General features: G+C 40.8%; 1 protein-coding gene across 1 annotated transcript; it reads left to right on the forward strand.

Moving 5' to 3' along the window:
• Nucleotides 1-18,876, forward strand: rhoq (ras homolog family member Q). Its single transcript, XM_033613141.2, has 5 exons — nt 1-565; nt 922-980; nt 13,430-13,594; nt 16,384-16,479; nt 18,672-18,876. The coding sequence occupies exons 1-5, from the start codon at nt 424-426 to the stop codon at nt 18,831-18,833; spliced, it is 624 nt and encodes a 207-aa protein (XP_033469032.1). The 5' UTR covers nt 1-423; the 3' UTR covers nt 18,834-18,876.
• Nucleotides 18,877-20,661: the final 1,785 nt, after the last annotated feature.

The raw sequence follows: 20,661 nt of genomic DNA on the forward strand, positions 1-20,661 counted from the left end.
AGTGCGCCAGGCAGCGAGAGCACAGGCGTGGAGCACACCGGGGAGCGGGCACGACGGAGCGCCAGTAGCACGGACTTGTAGTGGCGGTACTTCACGGAGAAAAGACGGCCGGTTCTCGGTTAGGGAAACTCCGCATTAACATCTGTTAGGACTAGAAGAGGGGTCTTTTTCATATATTCAGCTGTGGAAAAGGGAACTCCTTCACGGCCAAATTTGGGAGTACTGTAACCGGTGGTGTGGAGAGAAAGATGCGGTTCCACTCCGACTCGGTGCGCCGCGCAGTCCGCCTCCGACGCTGGTGATGCCCGCCGTGCGGGGATCACCGCCCAGCAGCAGCAGCAGCGGCAGCAGCAGCAGGAGGAGGAGGGGGTCAGGACAACAGTGCGTCGGGGGGCCGGTGATGATGATGGTAAGGTCGGGATCATGGCTAACGGAACCGGTACCATCATGTTAAAATGCGTCGTGGTCGGGGACGGTGCAGTGGGAAAAACGTGTCTTCTGATGAGCTATGCCAATGACGCCTTTCCAGAGGAGTATGTGCCCACAGTCTTTGATCATTATGCAGGTATGGATACACATTTTCTATTATTCTGTCTATCATGAGCGTCTAATAATAACATCACGACACGTTGAACTGCTGCTATTGTGTGTTTTATAATCCTTCCTCAGATTAAAATCTAATAGGAGAGAATATAATGTTGCCTGAGAGAAATCCCTGTTTCCTCTGCCTCCACTCTTTCTCCAACTGCATTGGCTTGCATCTGTTGCTATAATCAAAACCACTTGTTTGCCTTCCTCATAGCAGAGAGGGGTTGGGGACCCTGAGCACCCCCCCTCCCTTACTCCCTCCCTCCGTTTCTGCTCCCCACCCTCACCCTCTCTCCTTCCTCCTCTCAACTGCTCTTTGTCATTTCCTTGCAGTGAGTGTCAACGTTGGTGGGAAGCAGTACTTGCTGGGACTGTATGACACAGCTGGTCAGGTACAGTTTATTTTTTCCTCTGGCCAAGTGCCAAGCATGTCAAGGACACACACTCACATAGACTCTCTGGGTCTCTCACTCCATCTCTATCTCGGCCTCCCCATGCGCTCCTGGGACCAATAACTATCCAACGGTGCCTCCAACACGCCCACAGGCTTCATATTCAGGCCAGACACTAAGCTGCAACAGGTGATGGTTATTCGCACATGGGTTTACTGCCAGAGTCTGGTGTGCCATGGACAGTGATGGCAGTGAAGGGGTTTCAATAGTTCTATTATGTGGAGAACAGGGCTCCTATGTCCAGTAGTGATGTCACAGGTTTGTTAATAGGGCCGCCTAATGCCTGGGCTTTTTCTTTACAATGTGCCATTCAGCGGGCAAGAGTTAAAACTGAAAATGCACTGGCCTACACACACAATAATGCTTCCACTCAGCAGAAGAGCCAGTGTAAACACACATAGAGAGAGGAAATCATGTTAACACAGGCTCACTGAGGGCATCAGCGCAGGATATAGTGCATTTATTGCCACCGGAACTTCCAGACTGAAGTTTAGAGCAAAAATGATTAATCACTTGGTCTCTGTGATAACTTAGATAATTACACTACAGCTGTTATGATTAGTCAAGTAAGTGATTAGTCGACACAAATGAATTAATCAACAGTTTTGATAATCAATAAACTGTTCGTTGAAAAATTTGGATTAACTGACAGTGAAAATAATTGTTAGTGGCAGGCACAGATCATTAATGTCAGGGTAAAGCAAAAATGAATATGCGTAATATGTCACGCCACAGAAAAATGTGTCACTAATCACCCAGCCGAATTTAAATGTTACAAAAATCAGCAGTTGTATGAAATTAGGTTTCAAAATTGTGAAAAAAATAAGCAGTATTCTCTGCTCTGAGACACCAGGGGCCAGTCCACTGAAGGAGCTAAAACGAAGAATGATCAGCTGCCAAGTGACAGACTCCCGTTAGCAGCTAGACTGAGTGTCAAACTGAAGCTCCCAGAACCTTCAGTCTGACATGGCTTCCAGTGAAGGCGATTTACAAGGGGGAGGGAATTTGATTTTTCCCTAACCAATCAGTAGAGATCAAGGACTCACCCAGAATCTGACGTCATTAGTATCCATGCCTCGGGGGTGCCGAAAACAAGCGAGCATTGCCCGTTTAAAATGTCTCCATCGTCGTGCACGCCCAGCTGCATCGCCGTTAAATTCAGTTTAGAAGCTTCCTTAATTTGGTCCTCCATTAACGCGAGTAGTGGCGAAATACCTCGATAGCATTGTTAATGTGGTCTGTAGGATCTGTAGCGGTCCCCATTGTTGCTATCCTTACCAGTTACCCACCGGCGTACAGCTTGACATCAGCGTGGCGCTGATTGGCTAATCGCTAGACCCCCGGCGTTCATTGGTCCGTCCATCGTTTGGACGAGATAAATCGCAAATTCATTGAAGTATGCCAGACCAGAGATGCAAGCCTGCTCAGTTGAGTGGGCGGGGTCTATGGTCTGGAACCAGGCTAGTTAGCAGCTAACCCAGTAGCACATACACAGCCCCCTGAGCCAAACAGCGAGCCTTCATGCAGCTACAGACCCTCATTAGCAGCTAACCCAGTAGCACAAACAGTCTATGGTTGCACAGCACACATATCCCAAACTGAAGAATGAGAACTGCTAGGTGGCAATAGCCTCTTGGTCAGTAGCTAACAGCAGCTAATATTAGCAGTAAGCACACACCTACAGCAGCGAGCAGTAGGGGTGGGAATTGCCAGAAGACCAAGATACGATATTATCACGATACTTCACAATACAATATTACTGCGATTTTAAACGTGTTGCGATATGCTGAATATTGCGCTAAAATATATTACGATACATTGGGATGTATTACTTTTTGTCAACTTCAAATTATGTCCCAGAAGGAAAACTACGTCCACATCTTTATAATCTAATAAGATAAAGTTTTCAGTCTGTTCATCTCACTTCAATCTTTCTTTTTTTTTTTTTTTTTTGCAGCAAAATGTATGGAATGGTTTTTAAAAGCAACTGATTTTTTTTTACGTAAGTAGGCTACCTAAAGTTTAATTTGTATTTGTACTATTAATAATTCATATAATAAAGAAATCAATACTTGGCACTGTGTGACAGTTCGATATTGCCACACAAAAATATCGAGATACAATGCTGTATCGGTTTTTTTCCCAGCTTTTTTTTTTTTTTTTTTTTTTTTTTTTTAGGTCTGGGCCGAGCTGGGTAGCCAATTTGGGCTGAAAGACTTAAAGTTACGCTAGTTACGTCTATTAAGCTTGTGTTTATATAATTGTGGCATTTAGTAGAGATGTTATTCATGTATTTGCAAAACTGGAAGCGCTAAGACAGCTGCTGAACGTGGCAAACTCCCAGGGGGTGAACTGAATGACATTGATGCTATACAATCTAACATTAGTAGTAATGTAGTATTGTTGTGGTCGTGACAGGGTTTGTTAAAGATGGCTCCAATACATCATTGAGGCATGGTTTCAGGCCCTCCAAGAAAATCTTGGACATAGAAACAGTGAAAAAAGGCTTAGCGGTCTGTTGAATACTACCCAGTTCACAGTCTTTTCACATTTTCAATAAGTGTTTCCTGACATGTAATATTTTTAGAATTTTATTGTTAAGAGCAGAAACGTTTAAAGGTGCTCTGTGGAGTTTTTGACCACTAGAAGTGCCATGGAGCAATGTTCTTTACAAGTGGGCCCCGATTTGTTTGTATAGTGCACATGCTCAGCCGTTGGGGCAGGTTTTGAAGCAATTCCATTGATTGACAGTTGGCAACAGTATACAGTACTGGCAGCAGTGCTCACACACATACACAGTGTGTTTCACTGAGACATACTGATTATAAACACAACTTCTGTTTGTTTACAAGACACTCCACAGAGCACCTTTAAGTTTGAACTCCCTTCAGCTACACTGCAAGACCCCATAACCTTTAACCTCCTGTCTTTCCGGCAGCCTAGAACTGTCCTCATGTCAAATGTTGAATAGTTAACACTTTCCTCAGGGCCAGATTTAACTGCGTCAAGTCAGAATGAGTCACAATCTGTAATCTGATCCGTTCATCGGAAAGACAAAAACTAGGCGCTGAAAGGTCACCCGAGGAATACTCAGCCATTTCTCTCTTCTGTTCATTCATGAATGCCAAAATGCACAAGTCCATGAATAGTAAATCTCATTCATCCTCCCTCCTTCAGCTACCTGTGACTGTGTTATATTTCTCAGAGAAAACAGATGGTAGAGGTGTTACGACTCGGTTGTAAAAAGGGGAACACAATCTTATTGTCTATTCTGGCGTGTTTGATATGGTGTGTGTGTGTGTCAGAGGAGGGTTTGTTTTTAGCTGATTCAGAGTGTCTCTGAAATGGAGAAGTTCTCCCAGATGTCTGCCGTGGGTGCTGCCGGCCACCGAGAGTAGAGTTACTGCTCTTCAAAACGCAGCCCCCTCCGCCCCCGACTCTGCTGACCTCTTTATGTGGAGCACAAGGCCAGCTGGTAATGTTTATAGCGTCAGCCTCTGATCAAAGACCCAGCGCCCCAAAGAGAGACGGAGAGAGAGAGAGTGAAAGAAAGACAAAAAGAGGAAGAGAGAGAGACACACATGAGGGGAGGAGGAACTGCTCAGAAAGTGGATAAATTCAGTCCTGTCAGTTTCATTTTCCTTTCTCTTACTTCTGTCACTCTGTCACTTAAACTGTCCCCTCATCATCTCCACCTCTGGCTTGTGCTACACATGTTCAACTGGCCTCAAGCTCCCTGTAATATTTATATTCCTGGCGTGGCTAGAGCTCCCACAATGCTTTGCTGTTCTGCGAGGGTATCAGCAGCATTACATGCCCTCATCAGATGCGATTTCATGCTGTCACATTGGTGTTACATGTCAGGGTCGCATAATCACGGCTCGGCATTGAGCAGAGTGCCACTGTGATCTGTCTGCTTGTTGATACTGCTGCCCTGCCTGCTATTGTCTGCGTGCTGCCACGTCGCTCCCCCAGCCGCTGCCTATTGAATTATTCCATATGGAAGGTCTGCGAAGTCTGTTTTGCTGAATGTGACGAGGGAACAGAGGGGAAAGTCTTTACTTATTCATTCATTCTCCTGCTGCTGCTGCTGCTGCTGCACTCAAGAAAATCTAGCATCACTGCCTGAGGAGGAGCAGGAGGAAACAGGAAGTGGATGCTAAGTGCTGTGGTACCCATGGAAACGCTTTAGGGAGAGGAACTCAAGAGTTGTGACCCCGTGGGATCTGTGCCCCGGTGCCCTAATAACCCCCACTTTGGTGTTGGTCTGTTCCTCATTTACTCAGCCTGTCAACTGCTCTCACACTTAACTGCACATCCTGTGATCACTTTTACCACTTGACTTCACCCATTCGCCCTCTCTCCTTACTGTCTGGTACAGTCTGATGAGTCTCTTTTGACTCAGCAAGCCAAAATGGCCCAGTGACCTCCAGACGTCCCAGTGGGGGTGGCAGGTGGGGATGGGGGTGAGGTCTGGAAGGGGAATACTGGAAATGGTTTCACCCAGCCGGGAGCCTGTCACCACTCAGCTGCTTGGACACTGACAAACAAGAATTCTGTAAACATGCCTCAGCTGACACTTTCAACTGGAGATGGCACTCTTTAGACTAGGGGTGGGCGACATGGCCAAAATCTGTTGTCATAGAGTATGCAATTTTATGTAACAGTAAATGAAAAATTTCACAACACAGTAATTGTTCAGTATATTGAATCAAGGAGTGGTTTGAATTAACCATTCTGCACTTCAATTACATTTGATTATTTTCTTCTTTAGTTTGGAACGTTGATACAAAAAAAAAAAAAAACGCCTTACACGAAAGCAAGACTCAAAACTGTAAAACTGAAATTCTTTCTAAATGGAAGCTTTAATGGGAACAATATTTTCAGGTGTCTGCCCAAATCACAGTACCTTTTGAGGCAGCTGTATTCACAAAATCAGGAGATAACATGAGGATCCAGCGCTGGCTTGCTACATGGCCTGCCCCGATTGGCTCCTGCTGTAGAAATATTTCGCCAGATCTGTATTAGTGAACACATTTCTACCATTCCATACTATATACCATCATATTGCCCAACCTTATTTACAGTACCCTCACTGCTTGCTATTCCTTGTAGGGAGGGAACGTCCACTCTTTTTAGGGAAACAATGAAAGGCAACAACTGTTTTGTTCATCAATGCAGTTTTCAATTAATATATTAATCTGTCTATGTTGGGAAATAGTGAAAAAAAGTGGCACTCCAGCAATTTACTGCTGCATTTCAGATAGATTTTAAAAAAGAGTGATCAAAATTGACACAACAACACAGAGATAATCTGACTTTTAGGTTGCATTCACGCCAAATTAGGTGTTACAGGGTTGTGCGGCGATGTGGGCATGTCACTTAAAAAGCCTATGTTGGAGACCAGCTATAGAAAGCTAATCTCCCCATCTCAGTGACTGAGTATTTGTCTTTGGTAAGTTTGTTTATGTTGGCTTTAAAGGTCTCTATAATTACTTTTGATTATCATCATTGTAGGATCTTTACTGCCACAAAAGACACAAGTGTGACACATAGACACAGCAAATTCTCTCCTTTGTAGGGTAGTACACATAAGCTGTTATCAGATACCTTGTACTTCTTTATTTATCTTACTCACTATAATATTAAATGATAGAAAGAGACTGTATTACTTGTTTCCTTGGACTGTGGGTGTGAAGTCGGGTGCGAAATCGGGTGTGAAGTCGGGTTGCGTTTCTCTAAAAGTTGATTTTGTGTCAACTGTCCATCTTAGGCTGCTGACTTTTTTTTTTTTTTTTGGCATGCCTTGCAACCCCACCACCGCAGCCTAGACGCACTAATCAAATGAACGGTCACTTTCACAGCAAAACCTGATTCGGTTTGAATGCAGCCTTAGTACCTAGTATGGGTCGAGGTCCAAAACCACTGAATCCTCCATCTCCCTTGATGCAACCAATTCCTGATTGGTAAATGTACATTTTTAAAACTCCTCGTCCCCGATTGTAACACAAGTGTAACACAAGCTGTATTTTTCTTATTGTAAACAAAATCCTGTGAAAAAGATCAAACCAACAATGCGCTTCTCCGTCGGCCAATACCTTCCAACTTTACCCCCTTGTCTATGGCTCTGAGCTCCAAGTGCACTGGTTCTCTCTGAAAACTTATTAAAATTTTTTTAAAAATGCTTATTTATTTTCAGAAATAGCTGGGCGCTGTAGTTTTTAGCAAATTAGTAAACAGGAGTAAACAATGTATTTGTTGGAACTATTTTCAGCTGCGGATTCATACACAATTGGTCCTCTAGTGAGTGGGATTGAGTCAAAATAAACTACAGTGTGTGTGTGTTTATGGTAATGAAGGAACATGTTACTCAGTGTAACAGTGTGGCTCATTGATGTGTTTTTAATAGCTTAGGACAACAATGGAGCTCCATGACACAGAGGAAGACGATATATCAAGCTTCGGATACACAAACAAAACTTGTCAGTAGAATTAAGGTATTGTTAGTTTCAGTCTTGTTATGAGAAAAATATTGTGTATTATCAGTCTTAACCTTTAACAATTTTGTAATCTCCAAGCTGAGACTAAGATAAGGTCTGATGACCTCATAAGGGACTCAACAAAGCTCCTCTGGAGTCACAGAGGACATTATGCGGCAGTTTCCATAGGCAGAGTAGTAGTGACTGTAGTGAGGAAAGCAACAATTTATTGGTAAAATCAGTGGAATTCCCCTTTAAATATTTCTCAAAGATTTAGTGATTGATTGACAATCAATCAACTAATCAATTGAATAAGTTATCATTTCAGCAATACAATCTTTTGAAATTTCCTGGATCATCTTTTCCACCTGAAGTAGTATATTCAGATTTAGAAGGGCCTATATGAAGAGTCCCCTCAAATGAGTCATAGAAGGCCTTAATTTTTGTTGAACCATGCACAGTTTATGTGCCACTGCCATTAAAGGCATCATAAATCTGTCAGATCTGTGACTGGAGTATGGCAGGATGTTCTCACTATAGAGGCATGAATAGACAGAGTGCATCAGAGCTGGAGCTCTGATTAACGATCATTAATCACCATTAAAGGACCAGTAAAACAGAAATGAGCATTAATAGCTTATTCCTGGGGTTAAATCCAGTTCTGCCAAATGTGCAGATTTACAGATCAGAGACAGAACTTTGTGAATAGAAGCGTCTTGTGTTTGGGCTTGCGTTCCCACCCAGCGGCCATGTTAGAGCAGGCGTCTCTGACTCTGTTGACACTGCCAGTTTATAGAGCCCCGAGGAGGCGATGGGAGTAGAAGAGGAGAAAGATAGAAAAGAGAGAGCAGTAGGAGGAGGGAATGACTCACTGATATCATTGCACTCATATGTCACTGAGTCAACAGAGCACAGTCACACAGCAGAGCTGACACGCTGGCCAAATGAAGATGCAGAGTCGTGCCCTGATAGAAATGTATGGACATGTATGGAGAGAAGTTCGAGTTAATAGATCATCCACACACTAAGCCACTCTCATTTTTTTTCTGTCATGCCTTTCTTTTACTGATCATAATATTTACTGCACTACCTTGGAAAGACTGTTATGAAATTTCTCAGTGATGTGCTCATGAACTGTTGAACTGCACTAATAAAACTGTGTGACATACTTCTGCTGGAAACTTTTATCGAAGGCACCTTAACAGCAGCATGAGTGTAAACATTTCTGGACCCAGCGCTGATCAAACATAAGATTGAGCATCAGAGCTACGTAGGAGTACACACTCTGTCTGTGCCTTGCTATATACACTCGGAGTGGCTAGCGGGCATACTGTCTTTGGTAATGTGTCAGGGGTGTACTGAGGAAACAGAGTGAGAGGCAGAGATGGGTCTCAGAGAAGCTCTGGGCCTGTTTACAGTAAACTGCTGAGTGGCTTACATTGTGTTCCTTTATGTCTGTGGCTCACAGGGGGATCGGAGGGTTCACTTGTGCAAGCAAAGGTCACACATACTAACACACACACATGCATCACACACACAGTGCATTTGATCCCATGTGACAGATATACTGTATCTTTGGTGGCAGAGCAAAGCACATAATGTATGAATGCAAAAACAGTATGTGCAGCTACACAAGAGGGTTAAGGCAGATAGAATTGGGAACTATGTCATAATAAACATTTCTTTACTACAGATTTTGCTTTAATGTAGCTATTGCTTCAGTATTTTTGGTTGTATGGAATGACATTACAGGGAAAATTGCACAACAGGGAGCAGGACTGCTTAATGGCAACATTGGAATCATAGGATTGTTGAATCAGTGTGATTTATCTTATTTTTCAGGTATTTAATTTGCTTGATGAGCCCAAAACAGACAGTCTTATCTAGTTATATTATCTAGAACAACTCTCTAGTGAGCTTCAAAGTTCATTATTGACCTTGGAAACTGTAGTTTGACCATAAATTTAACTTAATGATGCGTTGAACTTTAAGAATAAACAGTAACAGAATCAACAATAAATCTAGCATCTCTGTGAGGTTGTATTTAGGCACAGCAATGCTATAAGCTAAATGCTAATGTCAGCACAATAACATGCCCACAGTAACAATCCTAACACGCTGCTGTTTAACAAGAATGGTTACCATGTTCATGTTCACCTTTATATGGTGCATTCCATTTGCACTGGGAAACTATTATATATATTATATATATATATATATATATATATATATATATATATATATATATATATATATATACATATATATATATTATATCAGGATATATGTATATTTACATTATGCACATATACCACTGGTTAGTTTTTTATTGAGGGGTGGTCAGTATAAATAAGGTTCAGGTTCAGATTCAGGTTACTTTATTGATACCCAAGGGTAAACTAGTTTTGCAGTGAGAGTCAGAACATCCATCACAGTTTGAACAGTCAGAACAAAACATAGAACGTAGAATACAAGAAAGAAATTTAAAACGACAGAAAGTGCTGCAGTCCATAAAATAAAAGCATGAAAATAAAACTTTCTATCAGGGTGTGTACATTCACACATCATAATAAAGTACATTTTATGGAAAATCTATGGAGTAATTGTTAACGGATGTAAAAATTACATCGAATAAAAATTTAAAAGTAACACTTATTATATACTTATATACTATATTCACAGGTTTAAGTTAAAGATCTAAGACTTTTCTGAAGCACTTAAAGCTCTCGGTATATTTCTCTCAAATTTTGGTCACAAATTTGTTCAAATCTGTGTTAGTGAGCATTCACACATCATCACTACACAGGTATGCCTTGGGAAGGTAACAATAAAAGGCCACGCTAAAATGTGCAGTTTGATCACACAACACAATGACACTGATGTCACAAGATCTGAGGGGGCGTGCCATTGGCATGTTGACTTCAAGATTGTCCACCACAGTTGTTGCCCGTGTATTGAATGTTTATTTCACTGCCATGAACTGTCTCCGGTGTCATTTCCGAGATGTTGGCAGTACATTCAACTGGCACACACTTGCTCAGGACCTCCACATCCAGTGTCTTCACCTGCGAGATTGTCTGCGAGCAGCCACCCAGACAGCTGATACATTGATTGGTTTGCAGACCAGAAGAATTTCTGCACAAACCATCAGAAACTGTCTCAGGGAAGTTCATCTGCATGCTCATCGCCCTCATTAGGGTCTTGACCTGACAGCAATTTGTTGTTGTAACTGACTTTAGTGGGCCATTGCTCACCTTCGATGGAATCTGGCACTTTGGAGAAGATGAATCCCAGTTTACACTGTACAAGACAAATATGTGTGTATGGCATTGTGTGGGCAAGCCGTTTGCTAACATTGATAACAGAGTGCCCCATAATGAAGGTGGGGTTATAGTATTGGTTGGCATAAGCTAAAGTCAACGAACACAGATGCATTTTACTGATGGCAATTTGAATGCACAGAGATACCGTGATGAAATCCTGAATCCATTGTCATGCCATTTATCTGCCGCAGTGACCTCATGTTGTAGCATGATAATGCATGGCCCCATGTTGCAAGGATCTGTACACAATTACTGGAAGCTGGAAACATCCCAGTTCTTGTATGGCCTGCATATTTATTAGACATGTCACACAGTGAGCATGTTTGGGAGGCTCTGGATTGGTGTGTACAGCACACTAAAATGTGCATTTTGATCACATAACACATTGCTACAGATGTCGCAAGTTTTAGAGAGCGTGCCATTGACTTCTTAACTGCAGGAATGTCCACCAAAGCTGTTGTCCGTGAACGTAACGTTCATTTCAGTACCATAAGAAGTCTCCAAAGTCATTTCCCTGAATTCGGCAGTACATCCAACCAGCCTCACAAACACACAAAGCGGTTATTGTGACAAGCTGCTGTTAGGTCAAGACCCTGGTTAGGATGTTGAGCATCCAGACAAGCTTCCCTGAGACAGTTCCTGACGATTTGGGCAGAAATTCTTTGGTTGTGCAAACCAGTTAAAGCATCAGCCGTACAGATCTTACAGGTGGATGTGGTTGCCTGAGCAAATGTGGTTACATGTGGTCTGTGGTTTTGAGGCAGGTTGGATTTACTGCCAAATTAACAGAATCAACATTGGAGATTTGGTCGCAAATTTTAACACATTCGGGAGAAATGTGTCTATTGAGTGCATGACAGTGTCTTAGATCTTTAACTTAAACCTATGAAAAATGGGAGCAAAAACAAAAGTTTTGGCATTTAAATTTTTGTTCAGCATAGATAAGACTGCCTGTTTTTGCCTGTTCCAGTGAATTAAATTCCTTCATCACATTGATGCAAGAATCTGGTACAAACCAGATATTTAGATAAAGCAGTCCTGCATTGATCATTGCCCACAATGCCCAACACACCTGCCATAATTAAAGGATAGACACCATGCCTAATTTTAACCAAATCATACAGCCCACAACTTCAGGGCTTTGTGTTGGTCTGTCAGCATATTTTAAACTATACAACTAAAAACATACAGTCATGACATATTTTTTCAGCTTTCCCTGATCACCAGATGGCTTGCGTTCATAACTGATTTATCAAAAAGGGATAATCAAATATTGAATGACTGTGATTGTCAAAACACTCAATCTTCTCCTGTTATGAACCCCAACCTGCTGCCACTCAAGGGAGTTCAATTATCTGAAATTCCTGCAGGAGCCAGGTCTGTGAAAACCTGTACTCATTTGGAAGTAAGAGAATGGACAGCTCATACATTTTTGAATCATAACCACTTGACCCACTCCAGTGGAGCGTACTTGAGTCATCTACAATACGAGCACAGACGTGATGATTTATACTACTACTACTCCAATGGAATATAAAGTCGGTATATCTTAAATCCATTACATGGGCGACAAAAGATGACATACTCTCTTGGCTTTTCTACTGATATTTGGAGAATCTTCAGACTTTTAGCTCATGTGCATAACCATTCCCCTTGATGCATTTGCGTGAGGACTCGTTTCTGGGGTTGTGGCAGTGTGATTGTGTTGGACTCTGCCGTGTGTGTTTGGCAGAGAATGGGTCTCGCTGAAGGCATCAGAATGAAAGACTGTCATGCCAGCGCTGTGTTGTCCCACTGCAACTATCTCTGGCACAGTGGGACGTGGCATACAGTTTGCTTTGATTTCAGGCATCTGAACGATACATTTCCCCAGACAAGAGAGTGAGATTGATTCACTTGGTACGAGTTGGTCTGGTTGAGTCATATCTAATTACTGGAGATCCATTGATCGCCTGTGTCACTGAGCAGAAAACCATCCTGATGTATGCCATCAAAAGAAGAAGTGAGATGGGTCATGAATATTCATATGTGTGCAAGTCGGACACTCTGTCAAAAGGGTTTATCTTTGGTGAGAACAAGAGGGCGCTTGAGCCGACACACAAAGGACAGTCTTGCGTCTGTGAATTAGCCATTTACACCACACATACAATATGGGAGATGGCAGGGTGTCTGGTTTTCAGTGTCTTGTGGCGATGCCTTGTGCTCAGCTCGCGTTAAAGGACTGCAAATGTGAAATAATCCCTTTGTCAACCCTCATGTGAAGGTCATCCCCCTTACAGTCTCTTCTCTTCAATTCCAAGTGCAGTTCTTTATGCACATCATTCCTGTCATAATATTCCACATCACTCCTATAAAACAGCCAAGGAGCTAGCAAGCTAAGCACAGTGTAAAGTTAGATCTCCTGGCTTCGTAGAGGAGTAAAAGTCTATCTGTGTTTCAGAGCTCATTTTTCACACACTTTAATAATTCATGAGTGATAATTTCTCAGACGTTAAGAAACGGAAATGAATCATGTCTGCTCACCGTCCTGACCTCTCATCCTCCCCTGACCCCAAATGTTAACTATTCCTGTCCTGTCTCCTTCCAGGAGGACTACGACCGCCTGAGACCGTTGTCCTACCCGATGACAGATGTCTTCCTCATATGCTTCTCTGTGGTAAACCCTGCCAGTTTCCAGAATGTGCGTGAGGAATGGGTGCCTGAGTTGCAGGAGTATGCGCCCAGTGTCCCCTACCTGCTCATTGGTACCCAGGTCAGTCCATGATGCCAGAGGTCTTCACACTCTGCTTCAAATTACTCCATACATTAGATTTTTATTAACATATATGCCTAGATATTCTGGTCTACAATAAGAACATCTGTACCCACAATATATGAACATTATATGATAGAAACTATCAGGTTCTGGCCTACATTTTACATCCAGATTTTTAAAGGAAAATATAAGACTCTGTTGTGTTTTTGCTATTGTCTCTGTTGAGGGACACACACTTCAGCTACAATGTGAAGACAATGAGGCCACAAAGGCCAACAGAGCAGTCTCTTATTCAGAGACAAATATGCATTGAATGCACCTTGGTTGTGTTGCCATGGTCATGTTTCCAAACCCTGAAGGGGGACTGCATAATGTGCAGTAGATATAAATGGAGTATAACACAACCTCACAAAAGAAAAGAGCAGTTTCTCACTGTATAGACCGCAAACTGTTAGTTGTCAGAACATTGTCAGACCTTTTATCATTTCAGTCAATTTTCAAGCAAAATCATTATAAAAAGAATATCTTTGGGTTTTGGACTGTTGTTCTTTACAAAATAACACATTTAATATGTCTTCTGAGCTTTGGCAAATATAATTGGCCTTTTATTCAAATTTCTAATACTTTGGATGGTGACTCTCAGTAACGTTATTTGAGGTTTCATGGCACCAAACATCATATAAACACAACAAAACTGAAGACACAGATTGAGCCTTAAGAGCAAAAAACACAAAATAAATAAAACTCCATACAGGCAACAGGCAGTAAATTCACCAATTAATTCAACAAAACTTTCTGTAAACACTGATGAAGTGGCTCACTATCTATGCTACACTTGGGATGGTGCTCTAAAAATCTGCCCAGCAACACCAGAAGTAAATGTCTTGCCACTCTCAGCCACCTGATGGTGTATGTTACACCACCACCTTAGATGTTGGCATTATGTTGTGTAAGTAACATTTGAGACTAGGTTTAGGTTACCTTTTTTGCTGAATGTACTATATGCATTCGTTTGGTTACGTCAGCCATATGAAAAACAGCAATGTGAACTACTATTTATAATAATAATACAATAGTATAAGTATTACTCCTGATATTATTACGGCAATAGACTGTGTATGTAATTCATACTTAAATGTGCATTCATTCATTTTTTGGCTCCTTTGGACCAGTGGAACAGACTTTAAATTTTATCACCTTACAGAATTGTTATGGCTAACATGTTGGCAAAAAGTTACTGCTATTTAGCCATCCAGCAGACACGCAGCAGCATTCATTTGGAGTAGCATTCTGTACCACCTGATGAATGTAAATCTGATATTCACTTTCCCTTTAGCTCTTTTTTTTATGTTTTAATATCTGTCTTTTTAGCCTATAAGTGCTCAATAATGTCTACCAGCTAGTCTCTAACTTTGTCTATGTGTTAATTTTGCTGGAAAAAGAGAGTTTGATGAGACCAAGGATACTGAACTAGAACAGTCAAGTTCTAGGCCTTAAAGCCAAAACAATGAGCTGAAAGGTGCTAAAATGTTTTGTAAAGCTGAGGGGCTTACGACTATAAATGAACCTTTGCAACACTGTAGTGGTCCCCAGTGACATCAATTAATAAACAATGTTTACCTTTTTTCTCCGTTTACTGTGGAGGTGTGTGAGAAAAATTAGTTTTCTTCACGCATCCAAGATAACTCAGCTAGTAACTGTTATACAAATGATCATTTTGCAGGTGAAGTATTCCTTTAAGTAGAAGTGATAAAAAAAAATAATTCAGCCACCACTTATCACAGTCTGAGTTCCCTGAATATGAGCCTTGGCAAAGAAGAGTTATTCATTCAAAAAAAAAAAAAAAAAAGGGACAGTCAGTACAAACCTGGCTGGGGACCTCAAGCTGATCTGGCTCACATAAAGGTGAGGTCTGTGGCTTAGTACAGGAGTCCTCACTGGCTGAAAGGCAATAATTAAATCAGATATGTTTAAAGCAGCAATTAACTTAGGCAAAGATGCTAAAGCTAGGCTTATGTCTTTTGATCTTCAATAGAGGCATCACTACATGGTGTTGATATTAAGAGACGACACTAATCCAAAGCATTAGCTAATTTCTAAAGCCTTAAAACCCATTGCCAATACCATATGTCCTCTTGAAAATGAGCGCTGACTTGTGGGTGATTTTTGGTGTTCCCTGGCAACCAAATGCCAGTGCAGCCAAGGCCCAGCGGTGATGAGGAGGATGGAGTGGGTGTCTGATTTATCTCGTGTCAGCTGATGTTTACTGCCCTTTTATCAGTTCCCATCATAACTCACTCGCTGCTCTTTGGCCGGATGCTGATATGTACACGAGCTTCATAACAGTGAGCTACGCTGACACAAATCACACCAATTGAGAAAAGAGTTAATGAAGGTTGCTCCCAGTGAGATTGTGCAGGTGGATGCATTTATCATAACTGGTTATTACTAAGCTGGGGATGAGTTGTGTGTGCTGAGCATTGCAATGAATAAAAGAAGAGTGAGGAACCTTGTGGTTGGCTGTGAAATGGCTTTGCACAAGAGCAGGAAGTGTGGGCCAACATGGCTTTGTTTCAAAATGAGAAAACACACTGTCAGTTATGCAGCTCTCGTGGCTATGTTTAGAAGCATGGAGAAAAGTGCTGTAATGCCTGAGTTGATGTTGACCAATCGGTAAAGTGAATATAAAACTATGAACAAAGTATTTAATGGACATTCATACTAGTATTAATATCCACGTTGTGAGAGTGACTTAGCTCAGAGGAAGTGTCCCTTATCTCTTTCAGATTGATCTTCGTGATGACCCCAAGACCATTGCCAAACTGAATGACATGAAGGAGAAGCCCATACCCACTGAGCAAGGACAAAAGCTAGCAAAAGAGGTTTGTATTTGTTCCTACTGAAGAAGTGAAGTAACAAGTAACTAGCCAAAGACACTAGAGGCTTATATTTCCACTTTAAGTGTTGTAGAAGTTAGCTGTCAGGTCCAGTTAGATTCCTCTGTCTTGATTTGACCCAGGATCGTCTCTGTAGGAATGTCATTTCCTCAGTGAAATGCCTGGAATCAGACCTCTGTACATTCTTCGCCTTGAAATGAATCCAGGAATACATTCTGGGTCAACATGGATGTCCAGAGGAGTTCCAGGCTGTAGGACGTAGATACCAAATGTGGTCTGTGATTAATTGCTCCTGTCAGGCAGAAACGCAGAATAAAAGTCAAATGTTCAAAACTGACAACCCAGCCTCCTTTAAAAGTTAATATTCATGCAAATTGGCAACATTAGATAGGATTTAGGTGGGATTCATGTCTCATGGAAGTCATTAAGTTTTCTTAAGATACGTTTAAGACAACTGACAATCCCCTAAATTAGAGTCATTTCGTTTAGTGTGAGCAGTATTTTACCTTGGACATTATTACCTACAACTTTGTTGTCACCATAGATGACTTGTTTTTCTTAACATCCCTGTTGAAATTTTGATACATTTACAAGACTTCAATGATGAAATGTAACTAGCCCCAGTTTTTAGCCTTTTGTGTATAACCATTATGTTGGCATGACAGAGCCAAGCATCCATTTTTACGAAACCTGAATACTTGGCAGTATCATTATCATAGCTGTTTGCTAAATATTTAGCTGGAGCCAGTAAGCTTAGCTTAGCATAAACGCTGGAAAAAGGGGGAAACAGCTAGCCTGGCTCTGTTCAAAGGTTGCAAAATAGCCTACCAGCACCTTGAGGCTCACTAATTAATACATTCTGTCTTATTTGTTCAATTTGTAAAACAAATAAATAAGTAAAAATGACTGCCAGGACGTCATTGCTCTGGCCAAGAAATAGTCCCTGCTTCTAGTTTTTATGCAGGGAAACTTTAGATTTGTGCCAAAATGGAAGGGTTGCAGAAATATAATAGGTCGGAGGGACTTGAGTCAGACTCAAGTCACAAATTCGATGACTGTTGACTCAGCTATAGAAAAAACTTGAACCTCAACTTTGACTTTAATTCCAATTACTCGTTACATCAGTCAGACATGAGCCTTTTGACTTGAAAATACCTGATACCTTCCCTAAGCCTAAAGATTTAAAAGTATGTCAAGGTCAGTGATGCTGTATACAACTTCAGCCTACTCTATTACTATTTTACAGCACTTACATTATATGAGACATGACAGAAACATACAAAATTCATTCTGTTTTGATTTAGGTTAATAATGCTAAAATGCAATGTCAGCAAAAAAATTCATGATAAAGTTCAGTTGCAATTGTTTTAACAGATAAATACTATTCTTGAAAAGCAGTCATATTTTTGTGAATATATTATTACGCTGTTGTTAAAAATGGCATTATATTTGGCAGTTTAGAGTGCACTTAAAAAAAATTAACTTGGTTCCACCTCAGATAATATGATTGCCATTGTGACACAAAAGTGACCCGGGCGCTTATTCAGAAACGAGATCACAACATAAGATTGCCATCATGCTTATGTAATAAAGGGAGTGTCTGAAAAGGGCTATAGGAACACATAAGGTCACTTCTTACTGGCTGCAGATACATAAGAGGCATTTCATATACAACTGAACAAAGGCCAAGCTGCCAAATAGAGTACTTTGGCAAGTAGTCTAAAGCTCGCTAACACATTATTTATTGTTTGTTTCATCTATACAAAAAAAGGTTGTTTGCCATTTTACAGGATGTTCGTGAAATATTATGGCATATAACCTCCATAAAATGGCAAATAGATGTATTTACACTTCAGTTTTGTATGGCTTGAACAAATGGGAGATAATATGTTAATTAGTGAGCTTTACAGATGCTGGTAGGCAGATGCTCTTACCTTTAGATGTTAGCCAGGCTAACTGTTCCCCCCTGTTAACAGTCTTTATGCTAAGCTAAGCTAACCAGCTGCTGGCTGTGTTTACATTTACTACAGAAATGCTATTGATCGTCTCATATAACTCTTGGCAGGAAAGACAATCTTTTCCTTTACCTTAACCTATAATAACTGCTAGTTGACCGTTGTATTGTGCTGGATTTTTTTTTTTTTTTTTTTGGTCTGACTGTCTTCTCTTCTCATCAGATTGGTGCATGTTGCTATGTGGAATGTTCAGCTTTGACGCAGAAGGGCCTGAAGACGGTGTTTGACGAGGCCATCATCGCAATCCTGACTCCCAAGAAAAAAAAGGGAGCTCTGAAGAGAAGACTGGGACCCCGCTGCATCAACTGCTGTCTGATCACGTGATACATAAAACCGGAGATCATTCAGCAACAAACCATAAACCAAACCTCGACTGGAGGCAAAAGACAGACAAAAGGAAAAAAATGCACAGACAGCAGAGTGAGACAAAAGAGAGGACTGAAAAGGACAAAACAAGAGCCACTTTTAAGCTGCAGGGCTCTTGAAAGGCCATAACTCTCTCCTGCTGTCCAACACAGGTTGAGGATGCAGTTTACTACCAAAGGAGCACAAAACCCAAGTCAGTCTCTTCTTCTAAAAGACTTTTTGCCTCAAAAGTACCATCTTTTATAACCATTTTTAATCATTTTCCTGTACAAAATTGTTGTAAGCTGTCATGCGAAAAAAAAAAATAGACATTTTAAGAGAGATGCTACATTTAAAGAATTCATATCATTTCTCTGGTTTTCAAAGCTAGATTATTGATTTGTGCATTTCTCCATACAAGAGCAGAGAAAGTTTGCAGCTGATAAATAATGAGGGGCTGACTTAAGTGACACTGTGACAGTGGCCAGGATACATTTCTGGACATAAGGGCCCAGTTTTTTTTCTGATTTAAAACTTGTGCTACAAAGGCTCTATTGGCCCACAAAGTCTGGCTCCAATTATTTGTCAATTGAAAATCTGCAAATGAAACCACACAAGGTGCTTTGCGTTGTGTGGGGGACAGCACAAATCAACAATGAGAGTAATGCTGTTCAGACAACATATTTTGGACCTAGAACTGTATTATTTTAAAGTTTTACAGTCTTGTTTTTGCCTTACGAAAACCCTATTATTTTATAGTGTGGCATGCCAAAACATACTGTAAGTTAGGGGCGGAGGTCTTTATCAGGAACTGGAGAGGTCTATTATCCATTTCTAAAATATATATTATCCAGAGTTTATAATTCTATATCTCTAAAATAGAGATGACTTAGTCCATGCGAATATTATTTTGTCAGCTGATGGCTTACTTTTTTTGCTTTTCTGCAATAATGTGTTATCCTTTCATCACCTAAAAGAAGGTTTAGAAGAACAGAAGCCGAGATCCAATCATTTTTTAAATTCCATTATCTCGAGATCACGAGTGAATTGTTATTACAAGATTACGAAATAATCAACCTGTTATCATGAGTAAACAAAAGGTTGTTTCCTCTTATTACTTACAGGTTTATCAGTGCCATGCCAAATTATCTTGTTATCGAGAAATCTGTCTTTTGTTTTCTCAAGATAATGAGTTAATTATCTCATGATCTCGAGATAACAAAGCTCATTTCCTCAAAATAATTAACTCTTGATCTTAAATGAATGGAATAAAAAAAAAAAAATAAGGCCGCTCTTGGCTTCCATACGGAAGAGAGAAGAAAAGGGATCTCATTTCAGAAATGAAACTCTGATTCATATCCAGCATCCAAAGAATCAAATGCACACTTTCATCAAATGCACACTTTCATCAAAATCAGGTGGCTAAGGTGACCCAATACTGTACATCTAATGCACAACATGAAGCACATGTCTGCGCCACTTCATTTGCCGGCACAACAAAGCACATTCCTCTGCTTTTAAACACAGTCCCTTTCCCAGAAATGGCTGATTGAAGCACAGAAGATGCACACTGTTCCATCAGGCACAAGTATGAGCATAAGACACTATCTTAACATGCACAATCATAGTCCATCAAGTCAAATCAGATTTTCACAAAATATTGGAAAGACACTAATTCAAACTGTTTTGAAAGGGGTTGCAGCAGCTGTTCGTATGTTCAAACTTGGCCTAGTTTTAATTAAAGCGTTAAGTAAGTGGAAATCTACACATCACTAAATTAAATTGGGTTACACCACACAACATAGGT

This window comes from Epinephelus lanceolatus, chromosome 17 (assembly GCF_041903045.1).
Source record: "Epinephelus lanceolatus isolate andai-2023 chromosome 17, ASM4190304v1, whole genome shotgun sequence".
Taxonomy (NCBI): domain Eukaryota; kingdom Metazoa; phylum Chordata; class Actinopteri; order Perciformes; family Serranidae; genus Epinephelus; species Epinephelus lanceolatus.

Excerpts from the sequence above, each read along its gene's own strand:
- rhoq (XM_033613141.2), top strand. The coding sequence starts at position 424 with ATGGCTAACGGAACCGGTACCATCATGTTAAAATGCGTCGTGGTCGGG. Across the intron at positions 13,595-16,383 it reads ACCTGCTCATTGGTACCCAG|ATTGATCTTCGTGATGACCC; the intron begins GTCAGTCCATGA and ends TATCTCTTTCAG. Across the intron at positions 16,480-18,671 it reads GACAAAAGCTAGCAAAAGAG|ATTGGTGCATGTTGCTATGT; the intron begins GTTTGTATTTGT and ends TCTTCTCATCAG.